The sequence below is a fragment of the Sceloporus undulatus genome, chromosome 5 (assembly GCF_019175285.1).
Source record: "Sceloporus undulatus isolate JIND9_A2432 ecotype Alabama chromosome 5, SceUnd_v1.1, whole genome shotgun sequence".
NCBI classification, from domain to species: domain Eukaryota; kingdom Metazoa; phylum Chordata; class Lepidosauria; order Squamata; family Phrynosomatidae; genus Sceloporus; species Sceloporus undulatus.
Genome location: NC_056526.1, coordinates 8,224,331 through 8,238,378, shown reverse-complemented (window position 1 = coordinate 8,238,378; position 14,048 = coordinate 8,224,331). Strand labels below are relative to the sequence as shown.

At 40.8% G+C, this 14,048-nt stretch overlaps 1 protein-coding gene and 1 long non-coding RNA gene across 10 annotated transcripts in view; one reads left to right on the top strand and one right to left on the bottom strand.

Annotated features, from left to right (window-relative positions):
- LOC121930981 overlaps positions 1-14,048 on the bottom strand; it is an 87,015-nt gene that overhangs the window by 7,021 nt on the left and 65,946 nt on the right. The window lies entirely within an intron of this gene.
- Positions 1-14,048, top strand: part of SFMBT2 (Scm like with four mbt domains 2) — an 85,288-nt gene that overhangs the window by 53,271 nt on the left and 17,969 nt on the right. For all 9 annotated transcript variants that reach the window (XR_006104047.1, XM_042468043.1, XM_042468045.1 and 6 more), the window contains 6 exons: positions 803-904; positions 1,523-1,670; positions 4,299-4,381; positions 6,333-6,459; positions 10,780-10,893; positions 13,364-13,406. Coding sequence is in view for 8 of the 9 variants with exons in the window: in XM_042468043.1 (XP_042323977.1) it covers positions 803-904; positions 1,523-1,670; positions 4,299-4,381; positions 6,333-6,459; positions 10,780-10,893; positions 13,364-13,406 (617 nt within the window). In the remaining variant the exon portion in view is untranslated. The remainder of the gene's footprint in view (positions 1-802; positions 905-1,522; positions 1,671-4,298; positions 4,382-6,332; positions 6,460-10,779; positions 10,894-13,363; positions 13,407-14,048) is intronic.

The window sequence follows — 14,048 nt, the reverse complement described above, 5'->3', positions numbered from 1 at the left end:
CGGCAGATTGGGGCCTCAGCGGCTGCCGCTCTAACCATTGAGGCCCCGATCTGGCAGGGAAAGGTGCGCCTACAGGCTGCCCCAAAGGGGCGGTCTGTAACGCGCCAATGATTCTACTCTAGTTGGGGCTAATAGGATTTTAGTGCCTGTGAAATGGATACATTTTTGGAACTCTGCTTACATAACCATGAACTGAATACATCTGTTGCACAATGGTCAAACAAGTACAACCATATATATAGGGGAACTTACACATGTGTATTACACCACTAGGATTTCACCCAATATGTACACTAGAAAAGTACAAAGCAGTCAGAAAGGTGAAACATCCCATAAAAATCTCAAAGAAAAGGGGATGAAAGAAGGAAAAACCTGATAAGCTTTTTTTAAAAAAAGTAACAATAAACATTTCTTTCTTTGTGAAGTTGAAGGCTTTCATGGCTGACATCCATGGTTTTTTGTGAGATTTTCGGGCTATGTGGCCATGTTCTAAAAAATTTTCTTCCTGACGTTTCGCCAGCATCTGTGGCTGACATCTTCAGAGAATGCTTGCCTGGAAGAAGTGAGTGTATATATACTGTGTGAGCCTGGGAATGTAGGAGTGATTTGCATGTGTATTGTTCTGTACTGATGGCCAGCCTCAGGCTGGGAGGCTAATGCAGAAGAGGCCAGCCATCAGCACAGAACAATACACATGCAAATCACTCCTGCATTCCCAGGCTCACACAGTATATATACACCCAACTGGAATCTCTCAGTGGCCATTGGTAATGACCTGGACCTCATGGTTTATTTTTCATAGGATCATGCTGACTTGAGGAACCACCAGTTCACAGTGGGAATGAAGTTGGAAGCAGTGGATATAAAAGAGCCATGCAGCATTTGTCCTGCCACAGTAACTAAGGTGAGAAATCTAAAGCAGGGAAGACAGACAGAGTTATTAGGAAGGAATGAGGGGTGTCTGACTTTTTTATATTTCTTTCCCACTCTCCTGTTTCTTTTAGCTTTAACAAGTATTGGGGTACACTTCTAAGCCAGGCACTGGTCTCTATCTACTATTCTACTACATGAGACTGTGGTCCTATATGATACCCAAAAGTATTCCAGGGCTTGTTTTTGTAAAGTGCATGACAGCCAGGCAAAAAGAAAAAAAATCCAAGTAGAGATAGGGAGATATAATGGATGTTTGGAGCAAGGGCAGCATGGAGCCTGTAGTCCCAGTGGTGGCAAACCCAGATGTGCTGTAAGGAAGTAGACTGAAGTCTACGAAAGCTCATGCTGCCAACTTCTTTTTTTAGTTAGTCTGAAAGGTTCTACAGCATCTCTCTACATACTAATTCTACAGACTAACATGGCTATATCTGTGTGTTTTAACTTTTGTAAGCCTCCTTGAGTTCCAGATTGGGAAAGAGGCAGGAAGAGGGTGGGTCTGGATGCAGCAGAACAAAAGAAAAATATGTTCCCTCCAAAGAATGCAAAACTTCCATGAGGAATTAATACTGGGTGATTTGGTTCCCTTCAGGTTTTTAGTAACCATTTTGTTCAAGTAACCATCGACGACCTCCGTCCAGAGGCAAGTGCTACAATGATACTTTGCCATGCCGATTCCTTGGGGATCATGCCAGTCCAGTGGTGCCTTAAAAATGGAGTCCATCTTACACCTCCCAAAGGTTTGTAAAAGCTTCTCTTGATCTCTATTGAATTTTGATATATTTTACTAGCAGCTTCAGGATTGTGAAACTGAGATCTGGAGATGACCTGGAGGTTCTGAAACAGCTGAAGGCATTGTTTTCCATGGTGTTGAACACTCATTTCTTCTATCACATTATCTAGTGGCATGCTATGAACAACCATGTACATGTATGCATACAAAGAGACATATGATTCCCTAACTTCTTTTAAAACCCTGCAGGTTTACCTTGTATTTTCTTTGAAACCCCTAGCCAGGTTTGCAAAGGGGAGTTAGGCTGCCTGTTTGTAACTGACTGTCTCTTTTTCATTTCAAGCTATTTAAGTCAGATTAATAGTAGACATGAAATGAACACTAAACATGGGTGGGGGGAAGCTGCTTATGTTTTTCCAGGGCCAGAAATAGGCCTTATGCACTTGCTGTTTGGTGCCAGCCATAAAATTAACATTCATTAACTGCCACCATATGTAAGCACTGACTTGGCATGGCTTATATTTATTAAGCTGGATTTATAGACCTCTTTCTTTCTTTAAGTGTTAACAGTGATTGTCTGTTTTATGAGCTATTAAAAGGAGAGCACAATTCCATTAGCCGCTCAAGGAAGCTTGCACTTTGCAGAGTGTTCATCTGTGTGTTTTGTTGTGGCCATGCAAGTCTTGGTTATAACTTAACTCCTGTAGCAACTGAAATCTTATACAGTGCATGAGCTGAGATTGTTTATATTTAATAAACAGTTTACATTTTAAAACTTTCCCTGAAGCCCCATCTGACCCTCTGTGAGTTTTCTAAAGGCTTGTAAGTAGAAATGAAACAAATGAAGTGTATTTTGGGTTTGTAGTGCAGAACAAGAAGTGCAGTAAGAAACCCTATATGAAGTGCCACCTTCTGAAGACTTTTCTATCTCTTTCCCACTACCCAGTGATGCCTGGTGCTTTCCTTATCAGTAACGCAGGGACTCTTGGTTTTTGTCAGAACCATAAAGTGGCTATCCAAGTTGGCAAACCCTATGCCCCAAAAAGTGAAGCACTTTGGATAACTCCAGAAGGACTGTCCAGTCCAAATGTGATTTAAAATAAAGAATTTTGAGAAACATGAGCAGACAGGTCTTGACTTTGCCAATTGACAAATAGAACCTAATAATAATAATAATAATAATAATAATAATAATAATAGGCAGCCAGCTCAGCAATTAGTCAGTGGGGTTTAATATATTTGAATTTCAGTTACAGTAGTCCTTGTTAAATGTGCATGTCTAAAATGGAGACTATAGTCAAGAAATCAGAAGAAGGCTAAGACGTGGAAGGTGTCAATGAAGGGATTAGATAAGATCTCCAAGCATAAGGATATGTCATTAAATACCAAAATTAGATCATCCATAGTATTCCCAGTTTCTATATATGTGAGTATGGACTGACAAAAAAGATAAATGAATGGGTTCTACAGTAAATCAGGCCTGAACGCTCACTAGAAGCAAAAATGACTAAACTGTGACTCTTGTATTGTGTATTTGGACATATGTCCAATAAGTATTTGGACATATTGTGAGATGATGTGACTCACTGGAAAAGATGATAATGCTTGGTAAAATAGAAGGCAGTAGGAAAAGAGAGACTGCACTACAGATGTATTGACTCAAGCAAGGAAGTAATGGCTGCCCTGCCTTTGCAATACCTGAGCAGGGTTGTTAATAATAATGCTGACCTGATGGAAAACAACAACAAAATGTATAAATAAACATAGCCATGGCTTATAAAGAAAAGAAAGGACATCCAAACATGTATTATAGTTTATGCAGTCACCATACTACAGGTTATACAAATCTTTTATTTGTGTACTTCACAGGGAGTGTGTTAGTGGTATTAGGAATTGAGATATTTACATTAGGGATTATGTCCATTTGCACTATGCATCTTGACATTCTTTACCCTCACATGTAAGAGTGAATATTTCCCATAATGTTGCCTCTGTAGGAGATGTTGAAAGTGTTTGTACAGTTCTCTGTAGAGATATTTGCACCTGGTGAAATCTTTGAGGGAATTATTTTGTTCATTATTTTCCTGTGCAAAGAATACAATTTTTCACAGGAAACAGTATCCAGTGTTCTCTCTGCAAAAATACTGTCTCCTGTACAGCTAACATGTATTTAGCAGTGTGTGTGTGTGTGTGTGTGTGTGTGGTGTGTGGAAAGAGAGAGTGAAAGAGAGAACACATTTTCTTCTGCAGAAAAACCACATATATTTTTGTACAGAATAATTCCCCTAAATATTTCACAGCGTGTGATGAATCTACACTGCTGCTATATTCTTTTCTCAAGGGTTTCTGAAGCATCAGGAAATGCTTTATTCTGCAAAAAGGTGAACAGTAACAAATTATGTTTCCATCCTCAACTGCATCAGGAAATTATTTCTGTGTAAAAAAAAAAAGTGCCTGCTTTATGGAACACCATTCCCAAACCTGACACTTTCTCGATGCATTGAACTACAAACCCCATCATTCTAGACTAGTACCATTAATGTTGACTAGGGGTGATGGGAGTTGTAGTTCAACCGATTTGAGAAAGCTGCATTAGCAATCAGTAACAGTTTTTGTGTTTTGTGTCATCACTTAGGTTATTCTAGCCAGGACTTTGACTGGGCAGATTACCAGAAGCAATGTGGGGCAGAAGCAGCTCCCCAGTTATGCTTCAGAAATGTAAGATTTCCTTTTATTCTGTTACATTCATTGTTGACAGCATTGCTAGTCCCATACTTGTGTCACCCCACAAAAAGGGGCTTAACTTCCTTTTTTTCATTACATTACATTATAGTATGATGAAGCCTCAATCAGTGCTGAACTGCAATGAATAATATAGACAGACAGACAGATAGATATCTATTGATAGAGATATATTGATGTGTTGATATATTTTTGATGTTGTTGCCTTCCCCTGAGACTGAGAGCATGTGACTTCCCTAAGATCACCCAGTGGGTTTCATGGCTGACCTGGGAATCAAACCCTGGTCATATATCAGCCATGGATGTGGAAACCCTATCTGTGCCTTTGTGCTTTTCCAATGGTGTGGATGATGATCACGATCAGAAGGATAGCTTCACATGCTTGCTGTCATAGTGTAGGTGGACACTGCATTTTTCTGAATTTGCAACAACTGCAAAAGCCATTGCACCAAGAGTCTGCTGCCTGTCTGTTTTGGGAAAAAAATATTTTCTATCACTTGAGCCAAATTTGAAGTTTTGAATGAATGCCATTCACTTATCTTCAATCTTCCCACTGGTTGTCAGCATGAGATCCTTGGCAAATCAGCACCCATTAGTCTGCCCTCCTTTAGCGGCTCTGCGTGGTGATGAATCTTGAATGCCCATTACAGAGTTGAAACGGCTGCTGAAATTGCTGCCCTCAGCGTTTAATGATATTTCTTAGCTGGCATGCAAGAGCAGACAGTAACTGCTGAGTTTCCATTATTCATTTAAATATTTGTGAGCTCCCCTCCCTTCCAGCTCACAATAGCCATTGAACTGACACTATAAAATAATTTGAATAGTGAAGGTTGGACTAATGTTACTTGAGAAAGTTTAAGTAGCAGGTCTTGTAAGAGAGTAGAGAGAAAGGAGGAGGAGGTATGTCTTTTTCATATAGAAAGAAGAGGAGGGATAAAAACTACTTCTTTGAGAACTGCATGGCTAAGGCTTCATCTGCACTGCAGAATTAATGCAGTTTCACACTGTTTTAACTTTCGTGGCTCAATGCTATGGAATCCTGGGATTTGTACTTTGTTGTGGCACAACAGCTCTCTGACAGGGAAGGCTAAATATCTTGTTGCATTGCATTGAGCCATAGCATTTCAAGTGGTGTCAAACTTTGTTACTTCTGCCATGCAGAGGTAGCCTAAGAGATCTGTCTGAGCATTATTGAATCCACTTCCTCTAAGGCAATGATGATATAAAATGCTCAGCCATCAGGTGTATAGTTACAGTTACATTTGCTGGGGGTAAGGATAGTATGGACTCAGCCTGTGCTGTTCTGGTCCTGATGCACACTCAGTTCAGTCCCCAGGTCAGCACAGGAATGGGTTGTTGTCTGCATGCTCATCCCCATGCTGACCCAAGACCCGCTACCAGCATGCACTCTTAAGGTTGCTGCTCCATAACTCATACTCAGAAACCCCTTATCACTGCATCTGACATGGAAATGGGGCACCTCGTTGTGGCTAGCACCCCATTTCCTTGTCAGACGTGGCAACAGGGGGCTTCTGAGTATGGATGATGGTGCAGCAAGGTAAGAAGCAGAGAGGGCCATCTAAACAGCCAGGGTTTGCCACAGAGTTCCCAAGAAACTCTATGGCAAACCAGGGGTCAAATTACCCTGTGGAAATGGCTATTTATCCTGGGGTTGGGCCAGATCCATGTTCAGTCTGGCAGGATCAGGCCCAATCCTGCACCCGGGTTTTTAGCCTGCATTGTGTGAACTAGATGATGCTAGGCTGGGGGAATCTAGGCCTTTGGGCCCATTTGGACAACCCCTTACTTGTTCATCAAAAAGGGAAGAGACAGTTGTGAATATTCTGCATATCCCTCGTGTCTGCACAGAAGATACAATACAAAATTAAGGAAAACTGTTCAGAGCTACATGGTTGGCCTCTTTCAGGTATCCTTCAACCGAGGCTTTACGAAAAACATGAAGCTTGAGGCCGTGAACCCCAAGAATCGATCTGAAATCTGTGTGGCATCTGTTTCATCAGTAAAAGGAAGGTTAATGTGGCTCCATTTTGAAGGTAAGTTACTAGGCCTACTCCACGCAAGTGAACTCTTATCTTGTTGTATCCCATTTGGTACCCATGGGTGGCCGAAGTACTTAGTTTATTGCAATATTACAGTGGTCCCTTGGCTTATGCAGGGGATCCATTCCGGACCCCGCCGCGTAAGCCAAAAAACACATACGCTCGAGTCCCATTCGATTGAATGGGGCTTGTGCTTGCATTGTGGAAGAGTGAGTGTGCACGCCATTCACTACCATTGTGTGGCTTCCACGTAAGCTGGAAGCTGCATATGGGGCACCCACTTATAGTGTGGGTGCACTGTAGATGAGAACAAATAGAAGGTTACTTTAGTAGTTTTAGGTTCAGACCATGATGCAACCACCAGCCATGGAGAGCCCTCTTTGAGTGTCATTCCCCACTAGCTCCCCTCCCTCTTCATCCTCTGGTACCACTAGGCCTCTGTGACAAGAAATAGAAACATGTGGGTTAATGCAAAACAGAAGTCAAGGTGATCTCTGATTGTGCAAGAGTCACCCAGAGTTTGGTGGTGACTGAGTAGAGAGGTGAAGGACTGGGCAGTGCTGATGAAAGAGGGCTCATTGCTGTTGACTGTAGCAGCATGTTCATATAGTGAGATTGCTGTCAATTACCATGAAGTTGACTTAGACTTACGGTAACCCTATGAACAGGAGACCTGCAAGTCTCTATGTATCCAAAAGGGAGAGGAGGGGAAACACAAATAAATATTATTATTATTATTATTATTATTATTATTATTATTATTATTAGAGAGAGATATGGTTCTTCAAATAGTAAAGATCCAACCCGGACTCCTACCCCTCACCTTCATTTAGGTGGTAGTAATCTTGTACCCCTTCTCCTCAAATTTTCTTTGCGAGATTTTCTTTATGGGATGAGGCCAAGGTGCCTCTGGTTATGAATAGGAGAACTGAGAAGTAATCTGGCTCACATTTCATTATTTTTGTTGACTACAGCTCCCAGAATTCCATAGCCAACATAGGTAGTAGGCATGGTGGCTGGGGGATTCCAGAATCTGTAATAAAAATGTAGCGTTCTGAAGTTTTTAACAACTACAGCACCTGCTAGGCTCCGGCCACCACCCAACATGCCATCCGACAAGAAAATCGAGTATTTACCATTTTTGACATTATTTCTCCTCTGCTGTTTTATGCGACTTTCCTTCTTGTGATCCACACTGTTAATTTTTACTAGTCCATGGTACGACTTAATATTGAGTTTTAGTGTTTACATTCCATAAGCAATAGCATATATCTTCTACATACTCTAGGGGGGAAATCTATTAAAGAAAGGGGGAAAAACTTATTCCATCATCATAAATTTATTGGATACAGTTCACAGTCATATCCTCATGTATCACTCATAAAAGCAACTTTCATTAGTTCCTTAAACTGAACATTTCCTAAGGGTTGGTTTTTCCCCCCTACAATTTTTGTCTTCTGCTTCTCAGCATACCCACTCACTCTTCAACCTTTTGGTTCTCTTTGTCTGCATTCATACTGCAGAAATAATCCACATTAATTGCCATGGGTCAATGCTATGGAATTCTGGGTAATGTAGTTTGGTGGGGCACCAGAACTCTCTGACAGAGTAGACTAAAAGTCACCCAAAACTATAATTCCCAGAATTCTATAGCATTGAACCATGGCAGTTACATTGTCAATCTGGATATTTCTGCTATCCAGACACAGTCTCAGTTGGGTTTTGAAGGGCCCCATACACCTTTTGGGATGATTTAAAATGAAAACAACAACAACCAGCAGTTATATGCTTCCAATAGTAATAATAATAATAATAATAATAATAATAATAATAATAGGTTTTATTTCTATTTTCCCGCCTCTCCCAATGGATTGAAGTGGGATTACAATAGTAATTCAACAACAAAATATCTAAAATTACAAAATATCTAAAATTAAAATTTAAAAACAATTTAAAACCTTGTAATATCAAGTGTGATAGTACAATATTAATACCACAGTACATCCTGCGATAAAGTTATCTTAATTTTTCCTGAGGTGAAGTTTTCTTCAGATCTTATAGAAGATCAGGAGGGTATGCTTGCCGGAAGAGATGTGTTTTTAGTGCCTTCTTAAAGGCATCTATAGTTGGAATCATTCTGATCTCTCCCAGAAGATTGTTCCAAAACGTGGGAGTCATAGCTGTGTATGCTCTTAGGGAAGTAGTTACTAGTCTGACTTTTGTATGAACTAGTAGATGTTCTGAGAGTGCGGGGCAGATTGTACCGGGGGAGGCGTTCCCTCAAGTAACTCAGGCCCAAGCCATATAGGGATTTAAAGGTGATAACCAACACTTTGTACTGCGCCTGGAAGCTAATTGGTAGCCAATGTAGAGATTTTAAAACAGGTGTTATGTGGTCTGACCTGGAAGTTCCAGCGACCAATCTGGCTGCTGCATTTTGGACTAGTTGAAGCTTCTGAACTTGGTACAAAGGCAGCCCCATGTAGAGTGCATTGCAGAAGTCTAAATGAGAGATTACCAGTGCATGTACCACAGTTTCAAGGTCCTTTCAGTCCAGGTAGGGGCGCAAGTGGCGTATCAGCTGAAGCTGGTACCAAGCACTCCTGGCCATCGCATCTACTTGAGAGGATAATTGTAGAGATGAGTCCAGGAGTACCCCCAAACTGCGATCTTTGTCCTTTAGGGGAAGTGTGACCCTGTCCAGGACTGGATGGCAAATTTCCCTGCCTGGGCTTGGGGTACCTATCACAAGTACCTCTGTTTTCTCTGGATTCAATCTGAGTTTGTTTTCCCTCATCCAGCCCATTACTGACCCTAGGCAGGCATCCAAAGGAGAGATGCCATTCTTAGACACTGTGTCAGTCGGAGACATAGAGAGATAGATCTGGGTGTCATCAGCGTACTGATAACACCATGCCCCATGTCTCCAGATGATCTCACCCAGCGGCTTCATGTAAATGTTAAACAGCATGGGGGACAGAATGGCGCCCTAAGGGGCGCTAGATGTCAGCTCTTTTTTCCGAGAGCAGCTGTCACCATAATACTCACTCTCTTTCCAGATGTTCAGTCCTAAACAAAATAATTGTGAAACAACTGTATGAGATCAAGAACTTTTTCATCAAAGTACAGGAGCATTGTTAGAAAACCTAGATAATGTCTAGTTTTAGTTGTCTAATTCTGATGAACCTCCAACTTAGATTATTGTATTGTCCTTTGGATGTAATGGCCTTTGGATGTGGTTTAGAAGACGGGACTAGTGCAGAGTACACTACCTTTGTCTGTAAGTGAGAGTGGCAGACAACTCTAAGACCTAGTGCAGGGTTCGATACCATCAGAAGGCAGTCAACCGACTGAATGATTGTTTGGTCAATCAATATTTTAAAAATAAAGAATAGGAGAAAGGCAACAAATGGGAGGCAATAGTGTTGGGAGGGGACCCAAAAACAACCTCCCAGAGTCCAGAGAATGGCAGATATAGTTCAACATGGTATGAAGTGAGACTTTTGCAAATTACAGTGGTCCCTCCATGTTTGCAAGGGTTAGGAGTGAAGGACCCCCATGAATGTGGAAAAACTGCAAATAAAAAACCACTATTCTTTTTGTCTGCAAGAACACGTCTCTAGGAATGTCTACATCCTCCAGTGCAAGTCTATGATCAACATCTGCCAGAAAATGACCATAGAATCATGTTGGAGGACCTACAAATGCCTAGAGAAGTGTTTTCTCTAGGAACCTCTTGGTTCTTCAGTACAGCTGTGTGGTCTGCTTTCAGCTGAGTCGCCTTGGAGGATCTAGAGATTTCTAGAGAGAGCATATTAATCAAATTCACAAATAATAAAAGATGCAAAAGTCAAAGCCACAAATGTGGAGGGTCAACTGTATCACCATCATTATCACTGCATGGAGCACCTTCCTTAAACAAGCCATGGTCTCTCATGTTACCAAGCTATCTTACAAGAGTGTGTGAAGATTGCTAGAACAGTATATGTGAAGTAATCCAGCAGAGGGGCGGTGGGAGATGAACAGCATAGGCAAAGTTATAATTATGCTGGTATCTACATATAGAATCTAAATACACTGGGAAATGCTTATTTTTTTAAAAAAAAGAATAAGGCAGTTTTCTTTATGTGTGGAGCGTAAATGATGAAAGATGATTGCTGTTGCTGCAGAGAGATGATTTGCCTTCTCTGCTACTACACGTCTCTCTCTCTCTCTGTGTGTGTGTGTGTATGTTTTAGAGAAAAGCATGCTTCTTTGTGTCCTGTCACCTCCTTCCTTAGCTTTAAAAATTGCATTATAAATTTGTGTTTATAGGTTTACAGGTGCCTGCTTCAGAATACATAGTTGACGTAGAATCGATGGACATATTCCCCGTTGGGTGGTGCGAAGCGAATGCTTACAAGCTCTTGGCACCACATAAAGCAATTTGTAAGTACATGAAACAGCAAATTTATACAGTTAACCTTCCCCATAGTGTTTCACCATTTACAGCCTGATCGGCAGAAGGGAATTAGATTTTGCAGAGCTCTATAAAGTGGCCTTGATGGTGGCTGGGGACATGAAGAAGAAGCAGTCCTTTGCCGTTGTTGCTGGACTGCAGATCTCTAAAACAGGAGTGGGCAAGTGTATAGTGTTGTTCCAGCATCATGTTTGTGGCTCCAAGGGACAATGAAGGGTCATTTTTTAAAAAGAAAGTTTGAAAAAAAAATGCCCCCAGATACCCTGTAGAGGGTATGGGAGACATTTCGGCTAAATTAGTCCCCTTCCCCAGACATTTTAGGTCAAGGAAGGGGCTTTACATACAGCCGCTAAGGTGCAGCATGTCGCCACCCCTTTCCTAGCCAGATGAGGCCGTGACAATCACACACTGCAGCTCCGATTCAGCCTTTCCAGGGTGCAATAGCCACGGCGCCATGACTTTAAGGTGCTCCTTTGGTGCTGCATCGTAGGGATGCAGTGGCAGAGGAGCACTGTGATGCTGCGAGCCATGTGAAATCCACCCCCCCCCCCCGGACTCCTGAAATCCCATAGCAGCATTGAGCTATGGCAGTTAAAGCAGTGTCACACTGCATTATTTCTGCAGTGCAGATTAGACCTATGATTCTTGGCTTCCATATTATTGTTGTTGTTGTTGTTGTTATTTCTTACCTGCCTTTCTCCACCGATTGAGGTGGGGAACAACAATTAACAGATAAACATTTGTGAAAAAAGACATTGTTTAAAACACACATCAATTAAAAGAACACACAAGATGTACACATATTAAAACAATCTGCATTTAAAATTAATCATTTAAAATTCACGATTTGAAATCATCTGAATAAGCCCACTGGAAGAGATTGGTCTTTAATGCTCCTTCGAATTTAGACAGTGTATTCAGCTGTCGAATCTCTTCCAGCACATCATTCCACAGGCTGGGGGTGACTGACAAAAAATAAGCCAGAATATGAATAATAAACTTGAAGGCATGACTTCACGTTTTCTTCTCACCTTCTTTAGAGAACCTAAGTCCAGGAAATAGAATAGATGGGATTGTCCGCAAGGGTTAAAAAAAAGGATCTTCTTTCTGTTTACATTATTGCTTACTACATGGATTTTAAAATATATTGCTATTTTTCTTTTGTTCTAAAACATATTTGACTTTTCAAATCAAGGATCTGTACCTAATTTGGGTGAGCGCAGCAGAAGCTAAATCATTCAGTCTTGCTTACTGTTAATGCACTGAGTTAAAAAAAAATGCCTGGGGGTAATCAGGCTTGCAGCATTTAATTGCATTGCATGTTCTTCTGAATGTGAGAATATTGGCATTGCTTTAGTATTTTAGTTAAGCACAGATCCCATAAAAATAAAATGAGCAGAGATATAAAATATACCAAAGGGTCTTTTAGTATAATGTTTTAACAAAATAGTAGCACTAACTGTTCAAAGCAGACACAACAGCGGACAAGATTATAGTGTAAGTGAAATTAAGCACATGTAATATTCCAAACCATGCAGTTACAAAGGATTAGCCATGTTAATTACCATTCACTCCTATATAGGCCTACTCAGGAGGAATTCCTTTTGGGTTCAGTCACATTTAGGGTGCATCTACACTGTTGCAGTAATGCAGCTTGACACCACTTTAACTGCCGTGGCACCATCCTACAGAATCCTGGGATTGGTGGTTTTGTCAGGCACCAGCACTATTTGCAGAGAAGGGTAAAGACCTTGTAAAACAACTAATTCTAAAATTCCATAAGATGGAGTGATGGCACTTAAAGTGGTGTCAAACTGCACTATTTCTACAGTGCAGATTCATCCTTAAATCACAGGTAGGTGTATATAGGATTCTTTTTTGCAGCAAAAGAAGTGACTTTGTAATATTTTATGGTAGTGTGAGCTCTCCTAATGTGATAGGATTAGATCTGAGTTCCAGTCTGAAAGTTCTCAGATAGAATCTTAGGGTACTACATATACAGAAGGGAAACTGGACATGCTCTGGTTTTCTCACTCAGCCTTAGTAGTTGCCTTTGCCTTTGTGCCAGACTGCTTGAGGAAGAATTCAAACCTACTTCCCGAGGGCATACGAAAATGCTTTATACTGGTCCCTTTCACCCTAAACATTTAAAGCATTTTGATTCCACTTTAATTGCAATAATTCCATCCTGTGCAGTGCTGCAATATGTAGTTTCATGAGGTATTTAGAATACTCTGCCTGGGAGTATAGACAAAGATTGCCTCACTGCTTCTCCTAACACACAGGAGCTGCATTCTTACAGGCTTATAAAAGAGGGAGAAGATCTTTAATGTTGCATATGACTTTGATGCCCCTACCCCTGCACAGACAATAGAACCTGTAAGACATTTGCAAACGTACATCGCCCAAATTGCTGTTGTTCTCCCTTTCCTTTTGCAGTACAAAGGAAGAGAAAGGTTGCTGTTGTACAACCCGAAAAGCAGTAAGTAGGCACTTAACATGTAAATAACAAAGCGGCTTTAATATGTAAATAAATAAGATTTATGCTCTAGGATGGCATAGAACAGCTAAGCCAAATGGCTGGCATTTTGCAACAAAGAATGTTCTGCATGCAGAGATACCATCTGGAAATGATGTTGCCAGTGTAGGCAGAATGTGCATCTGAGAATGATATGTTTGTTTGTGCGTACATGCATGCATGTGTGCAGATATGTCTGTTGAGCCTAAAGGGATATCTTGTTAATTTTAAATCAACAAAATTTGTTGTCAGGAATGAGGGAAAATAAATTCCTTTCCCTACCTGTCTCAGGAAAAGTGCAATCAACAGGATAAACTTATGTTCCTGAGAGATACAGTAGGACTACATATGCACTACAGAAATAATCCAGTTTGACACCACTTTACCTGTCATGTCTCCATGCAAAGGAATCTTGGGAGTTGCAATTTATCGTGGCAGAGAGGGCTAAATTGCGCAGAAAACAGAAAAAAACATTTCTACACATTGATTTCTGCCCAGTTAGTGACAAAATTGGCACATGATATTTTTATCCAGACACCATTATTTTCTGTGCAGGAATTTTTCTCCTCAAGAAGTAGAATTTTGTACTAGAAATTTTGTAATTTC